Here is a 7,759-nt window from a genome sequence, read left to right as displayed (position 1 = left end):
CACGAGGCATCTTCGCTGAGGCACGTGGGATCTTTTGCTGCGGTGTGTGGGTTTTCTCTTCTCTAGTTGTGGCGCTCAGGCTCCAGGGCACAAGGGCTCTGTAGTTTGTTGCACGTGAGCTCGGTAGTTGTGGCACGTCGGCTTAGCTGTCCCGCCACATGTGGGATCTTAGTTCCCTGACCAGGGATCGAACCCATGTCCCCTGCATTATAAGGCGGATTCTTTAACCACTGGACACCAAGGAAGTCCCTCACCAAGTTATTCTTAACCTCCGGTCTCCTCAGTTGTAGAGTGGGGGTTAAAAAACAGTACTTTTAACTACCTGTGAGAATTAAATGAGATAATGCTTGTAATGGTGTTTGATATGTAGTGATGATTCAATAAGTAAAAGCTATTTTATTGTTGTTATTTATATATGTAAGGAGAAAGATCTCCTTTCTCTTCTCTCTCCCATCAACTTCCTCCCAGGGAGTAAGTCCAAATGATTTTTTTTTTTTTTAAGATGTCTTACCTCTTTTTAAAAATATTTATTTATTTATTTGTTTATTTATGGCCGCGTTGGGTCTTCATTGTTGCGCGTAGGCTTTCTCTAGCTGCAGTGAGCGGGGGCTACTCTTCCTTGCAGTGCACAGGCTTCTCATTGCAGTGGCTTCTCTTTGATGCGGAGCACGGGCTCTAGGTGCGTGGGCTTCAGTAGTTGTGGCTCGCGGGCTCTAGAGCACAGGCTCAGTAGTTGTGGCGCATGGGCTTAGCTCCTCCGCAGCATGTGGGATCTTCCCAGACCGGGGTTCAAACCCGTGTCCCCTGCATTAGCAGGCAGATTCTTAACCACTGCGCCACCAGGGAAGTCCCCAAATGATTTTTTGTGTTGCCTTTCAGAATGAAGATGTGATTCAAAATATTGTTTGCAGAAATGAATTCCGATTAAAATCAGCTATTTCCCCTACTAGCTAAAGCAGGGATACCGATTTGGACAAGAAAGGAGCAGTTCTTCTGTTTCAGAGCACTGGCCCAGAAAGGTCACATGAGGAATGGAGCGGGAGTGAGTGGGGAGACTCCAAGGGACTTGGTGAAAACATAGACATGGGGGGTGGGGGGGAGTCAAGGGTGATGCCCAAGGTCTTGCCTTCTCCTCAAGCACCTTCAGTCTTTATTTCCATAGCCAGCACCATACTGCTGCTCATTGGCCTCTTTCTGGTCTCCCTGATAGTGTTTATGTCCCCTTGTGCCATCACAGAGCACTGTGTACCTTAAGGAACTAAACACTGTTTGCAGTGATACATTTGTTTTTGTGATTATTTGTGCCCCCACTTAATAAGGGCAAGGACCCTGTTTGTGTTTATCCCCTATTTATTGTGTTTCCAGTGCCTAATACCTTTCTTGCCCGGTGCATAGTATGGTGCCAGTACATAATTATTAAACAAATGACTGAATGTATCCATCAGGACTGACACTTTGTATAGACTTTTATAGTCATTTAGGAATCTCTAGGTGAGAATGCACTGACATGCAAATGAGATATAGGCCCCTCATAAAAATTATCTTAACTGTCTTCAAAAATGGCGGTGTCCACCAAGTAAACTATCTCAACAGCACTTTTTTTTTTTTTTTTTTTTTTTTTTGTGGTATGCGGGCCTCCCTCTGCTGCGGCCTCTCCCGTTGCGGAGCACAGGCTCCGGACGCGCAGGCTCAGCGGCCATGGTTCACGGGCCCAGCCGCTCCGCGGCATGCGGGATCCTCCCAGACCGGGGCACGAACCCGGTTCCCCTGCATCGGCAGGCGGACGCGCAACCACTGCGCCACCAGGGAAGCCCATCAACAGCACTTTAAATACTTCAAACAGACACACATCAGCGCAACAATGATTTCTTGGTCTTTGGGTTACATTTTACCAGAATAACAAAACTGGCCCTTTATCAGTCAAATAGGTGGATGAGTAGCCAAGTACAGGGGAAGCAGAGGAACTTAGGAAATAAGAGTAACAAAACTTCTTTCCCTCCTAAAAATCTTTACACACTCCCGTCAACCCACCTTGACTTAAACTATAAGGTCTGCTGCTGTTCTTTCCTCTCTGACTGGATTTTGAGAGAGGCAGGAAGGTACAGTCATCCCTTGGTATCTGTGGGTAACTGGTTCCACCCCCGCCCCTCCACATACCAAAATCTGAAGATGCTCAAGTACCTTACATAAAATGACGACAGGATTTGTATATAACCTAGGGCAATCCTCCCATTTACTTTAAACCACCTTTAGATTACTTATAATACCTAACACAATGTAAATGCTGTGTACATAGTCGCACTTTATGAATTGTTTTTCCCTAGTATTTTCAATCCTCGGTTGGTTGAACCTGCCTGTGGATGCATAACCACAGATACGGAGGTCCGACTGTACTCCTGAGCAAAGGACTTGAGGCCGGGAGTGAGGAGGGAGGAATTCCTTAGGTGGCATCTTCTCCCTGGATGCCCAGTTTAAATGGATCAGTTCTGTGGTCCCCAAGGAGAAGACATGTCTTGCCCAGATTCATGGCACTTTTCCCTAGGTGTAGTTTTTCTGTGCATTTTCCTACCACCGACAGTCAGTAAAATCTTCTTTAATGTTTCATCTTCACTTGATGGTGTCTTTAGTCCAATCTAAGGCCAGAGCCTTTGTGGCTGTTGTCTGGAGAGATCCCTCCCCATGGGGAGATTCCTATTTTGTAGTAGCCTTCCTGGTTCTCAAGTTTTTTTCTTTAAAGAAGACACTTCTTTATACATTTCCTCTCCCCTGAAAACCTATGAAGTGTACATTATCATAATCCCCATTTTTACAGGTGAGAAACTGAGTCCTTGTAAGGCTAAGGAACATGCCCACAGCCACGAGGTAGCACATGGCAGGGCCGATTATTAAACCCATACTTTGTCCACACAGATCACCTATAACAATTGCTATAATAAAGGTTCAGACCAGTAATTTGCTTAAATGTGTAATGCACTGAGTAATTCATAGAAAATTATATATAATGTATTTAGTTACCCTGACCATCATTTCCCCCTACCTCTCCACTTCAGAGAGATTGGATTAGTCTAGGGAGTATAAAATGTGATCTGTTTTACAATTTCATCCAATACAAATAACTAGGAAACACCAATGGCTTGTGGTAGCCTCAGAAAAGAGGCTTTTACTTTGATTTGCTCTTTTAAAAACAGATATAATTTATATAACATAATATTCACTTTTTAAACTGTACAATTCAGTGGTTTTTAGTATATTCACATGTTTGTACAACCACCACCACTAACTAATTCGAGAACATTTTCATACTTTGATTCCTTTTTGAAGGCTGTTTTCTTAAAGGTATAAGAGAACTGAGTATGTGCAAGTGAGAACTCCAAGAAAGATCTAGAGACCTCAAAACAAAACTGGAGCCAGCAAATGCAGTGCTGCTACTGTAGTCTTTAAAAGGGAGCTGCATTGCAAGTAATAAGAATATGACATCTAGGTACCACTGTGTCACTAGTCAGGCCACGGTGGGCACGTTTGTCTTCTGTCTAGTTCAAGAGCTGCTCTCTAAAAGTGGTAAGAGGAGAAGGGTCCAAGGAGCATAATGAAGATAATTAAAGAGCAGGATAGTAAGATTCATGATGAAAACTTTAAAGAGCTTGCAGTAATTTAGTGTAGTTATTTAAGAAAACCTTCAAGGATATGAAACGATTTTTATACAGAAAATAGTGACCTTTTCTTTCTCCTTCTTTCATTAAGGAAAAGACAAAGAAAATGGATTCATTCTATAGTATGGAGGATTAGGTTAACCTAGAAAGTCATGAGACAGACCCTTGTTAAACACCAAATGACGGTGGCAGCAAAAACTCCTCTGATGCTTTAAAACTTTTTTTTAAGTTGCAAAGAATAGTATAAAGAATTCCTTCACTCAGATTCTACAACATTAACATTTTACACATTTGCTGTATCATTCTCTCTCCATGTATGTATATATATGTATGTATGTATATATGTATATATATTTTCCAGAATCGTTTGAGAATAAGTTGTAAACAATGATTTCCCGTTATCACTAAATACTGGGTACTTCCTAAAGCAAAGGACATTCTCTGCTGAACCACAGTAATACTACAAAAATTAGGAAATTAACAGTGATACAATATTATTATTTAATGTTCAGACCTTATCGATTTTTTCCTATTGTCCCAATAATGTCCTTTAAAGGAAAAAAAAAAAAAAAAAAGTTTGTTCTGGCCCAGGATCCGTACTGCATTGAGTTCTCATGTCTTGTAAATTCCTTTAATCTGGAATAGTTCTTCAGAAAATAATTTCAAGGTCTTTCATGACTTTAAGAATTCTAAGAATACAGGCCAGTTATTTTGCTGCCTGTCCTTCAACTTGGGTCTCTGCTGCTTTTAACAAAGATTCGCTTCTGTTTTGAGAGTTTTAGGTGCGGTCTTAAGTGAAGACCATCGGTAAAAGGAGCCTCTCTTCTCAAGGTTCCTCTCTCGTACAGACTATTCCTGCTATATTAGAACTGTTTGTAGCTGGTGGGATGGACAATAAAACGTCTTTGTATTCGGAACTGATCTTTTTTGTATTACATAGTTTTCTCAGCATCCCTGCATTTTACAAGAGTTTAATTTCTTTAACAGAAGTAGATTCGTCTGTTAGCAAAACAGACAAAATAATAATTGTATAATTAGCACCTACTCTTTTAAAGAACATTTGAGACTTAAATTACCTGTAGACTCCCATTTTCATAATCTCACCGTTGCAGTGATGAACTATGCCCTAGCTCAGGAGACAAAGAGCTGCAAAAATGGGTGGGTGTTACTCATTAAAATCATTCAACAAATATTTGAGTACCTGGTGTATGTCAAGCTCTGTTCCAAGCCCTCGGAATACATTCGAGAACAAAATAAAACAAAAATCCCTGTCCTTGTAATCTAGTTAGACAAATTAAAATTTAAATTAAAAAAATCGCACACCAGGAATCCGACTTCTTAAAGAGGAAGAAAACAAGTCTCTGAGAAAAGGGACAGCTCTGCGGTTCGATTCTAACGTGCATAACGCCGCTGAACCCCTGGCTGGTAATCAAGTTCTGTTTATCCAGACGCGCTACTCAAATGATTAATCCGAACACCAAAGACCTGAAAGGACCGGCGGGGCAGGACTTCCTGAGCTGTTCTAACCACTTTTTCAGCAACAGTCTCCCGCCGGGTGTGGGGCCTGACCGCCTCGCGGGGACCACGCACCTGGTCTCGCGCCCCTGCGCGGCGGTACCTCCGGCGCCCGGCAGGGCCGAGCACCTGGAAATCAGTCGCGCACCAGAAAGCCCCGCGGGGAGATGGCTCTGGGGAAACGGCTCCTCCGGCGGCCTCGCCCACTGCAATGCAATCTGGGTGGTTTTTCCAGGTCCCTCCCTGCCTCGTTCCGCGCCCAGCCCCTGCCCCCGCGGCGCCTGCGGGCCCGGGAAGGTGGCTAGGAGACACGAGGACTAGGCGGGGCTGCAGCTGCGAGCTAGCTGAGGGGCGGCGGGGGGCTCTTTCCGGCCCCCGGACCCTGAAGTCCAGGAGCCGAAAGCATGCGACTCTGGAACTCCAGCTGCGGACGAGGGTGGTACCCAGCACCCTCGTGGGCCCTTGCAAAGTTGCCTGGCCCTGGTAGAGCCCGGCATTCTCCCGCTCTCTGGGGACGCGAGCTGCGCTACCTGTGCCGCGACCGTCGTCGCCAGCACCCTCTCCAGGCAGGAAGCGCGGTGCCGTCGGCCTTAGACTCCTAAAACCCTTCCGCCACCTTCCCACGCAGTCCGCGCTTCCTCCGCGTCAGGAAAGCCGCATCTCCAGCTTCCCCTGACATGCGTCCTGAAAAGTTCTCAGATTTGCACCTGGAGTGGGTTACTGGCGTGATAGTTGTCTGGCTGCCCGTTTTCACCTCAGGAATAAAGGGCTGGACACCTGGAGCCGAATTAGTAATACTTCAGACGGAATTGTGTTCCCAAGAAGAGATCAGTTTCAAATATAAAAGACGAAGAAACTTCATCTCTAGCGCTTTTCTCTCGAAAATGTCAACAGGACCCACCACACTGCCGTCCGACTTGGTGGCAGGGCGATGGGGGCGGTGGGTGGGGGGCGGAGGTGGGCGCTCAGGCCCCTGGGCAGATCTAACTGCGCTAGGTAGGGAGACCGCTCGGGAACTTGGCCAAATCGACACTGAAGTACAAAGGCGAAGGTATGAGGTAGAGGGCTGGAGATCAGAGCGGGGACCTGTGGAAAAATCTGGCTTTGGCCTGATTTAGGAAAACATTAGGTACTGTAGATACATTTCATTTAGGGCCCGGGGCAAATCAAAGGAAGTGGGCCCCTGCCCCGGAGGAGGCTCCAGTCTCGAGCTAGAAGCCAGGACCAAACAAGGAGTAGCAATTAAGGGAGTAGTTGAGAGAAAAGGGCGTGGGTTCCATTGTGCCTGAACTTCCTCACGGGGACCCCCTGCTGCTTTGCGCGCCGCAGCTGAGTCCTTGGGCGTCACTTGATGGCTGGGCGTCCAGTCCCGCGAGTTCCGCTCAGCCGCTCGCGGGGGGTTTCACTCCCCAAGGTGGGCAGTACCTCGGTGTTTGGAGGAGCGGGCGCCCGGAGAGGGGGAGGGCCCGAAGGGTTTCGCCTGCTGTTTGCACTTCAAGGTGTGTTGGGCTCGGGAGAGGCTTTTCCGGTGCTTGGCAAGTGCTCCCGCCACCTCCCGGCTGCCGTTGGCCGGTCCCTCCCTCCGCGGTTCGCCCACTCGGGGCGCCGCGCCCTGGGTAGCTCCGCACCCGAGCCACACCTCTGGCCTCCTTTCGCCTCCCCGCGCCAGGCCTTTTCGCTTGACCCTTTAGGACCTCCGGCTTCGCTCCCCACAGCGGGCATTTCTCCAAAACCCCCACAGCTCGGCTACTTCCAAATGGGTAACCCGTCCCTGCGCGCCCTTACCCCTCACCCTTTTCCCGTGCGGCCTCGGCTACCCTCTGGGTGGCAACCGCCTCTTCCCCGCCCCTCGCGTCTCCCCCACCTCCCTTCTCGCCCTCCCCTCTCCAATCATCCAGCCATTGTCTCCCGCCCCCTCCTCCCCTTCCCCCGGGCGGCCTCCTCCCCCACCGCTGCCACGTCGTGGTTTGAAGGAGCCAATGGGCAGGCGCCGCCAGGTGTCTCCTACCTGCACCACGTGGGGGAGGGGGAAGGGGCGGGCAGGTAGAGCCACATCCCAAAACAGAAAAGCTTTCAGCCATTGCGCGCGCCTCCCGCGGGTGCAGCCCTGCTCCAGGCTTTTTGCATAGACGCACGGGCAATTGAATACAAAAAGGGCAGGCCTCCTCCGCCCTCCTTCTCACCCCCCTTCCTGCCCTGGGTGTGGAGCTCGGGCCAGGTGTGGGCTTGGGTGGTTGGTTACCGCCTTTTGCACCAGCGGCGGCGAGTAGGGGGGGTGGTCGCTCTTTCTTTTTCTCTTAGAAGAGGTTTTAGCACAGGTTTCCTCGCTCTCACTTCCACCTCACCTCACCGCCTCCCGACCCCCCCTTCTCCCCCTCCCCACCTATCGTCATGACGGCGTCTCCGGATTACTTGGTGGTGCTTTTTGGAATCACTGCTGGGGCCACCGGGGCCAAGCTGGGCTCGGATGAGAAGGAGCTGATCCTGCTGTTATGGAAAGTCGTGGATCTGGCCAACAAGAAGGTATTTCTCCACGTTTCTGTCCAAATGATAGGAGTGGGGCAAAAGCTTGTAAAAGTTTGGGGAGTCAGTAA

The 7,759-nt window shown here is 48.5% G+C and overlaps 1 protein-coding gene across 8 annotated transcripts in view; it reads left to right on the top strand.

Moving 5' to 3' along the window:
- Positions 1 to 7,275: 7,275 nt before the first annotated feature.
- The window catches only part of ESRP1 (epithelial splicing regulatory protein 1), a 59,408-nt gene continuing 58,924 nt past the window's right edge, over positions 7,276 to 7,759 (top strand). For 4 of the 8 annotated variants that reach the window (XM_055091118.1, XM_007116672.4, XM_007116670.3 and 1 more), the window contains exon 1: positions 7,282 to 7,688. In XM_055091118.1, the coding sequence (XP_054947093.1) occupies positions 7,557 to 7,688 (132 nt within the window). In that variant the 5' untranslated portion in view covers positions 7,282 to 7,556. Of the gene's footprint in view, positions 7,689 to 7,759 lie in introns of all 8 variants that reach the window. The other 4 variants (XM_007116669.4, XM_007116668.3, XM_007116674.4 and 1 more) reach the window with 3 other exon arrangements.

Source organism: Physeter macrocephalus, chromosome 15 (genome assembly GCF_002837175.3).
Source record: "Physeter macrocephalus isolate SW-GA chromosome 15, ASM283717v5, whole genome shotgun sequence".
In the NCBI taxonomy this organism is placed as follows: domain Eukaryota; kingdom Metazoa; phylum Chordata; class Mammalia; order Artiodactyla; family Physeteridae; genus Physeter; species Physeter macrocephalus.
The sequence above is the reverse complement of the archived record's forward strand: the minus strand, read 5'-3'. Positions and strand labels throughout refer to the sequence as shown.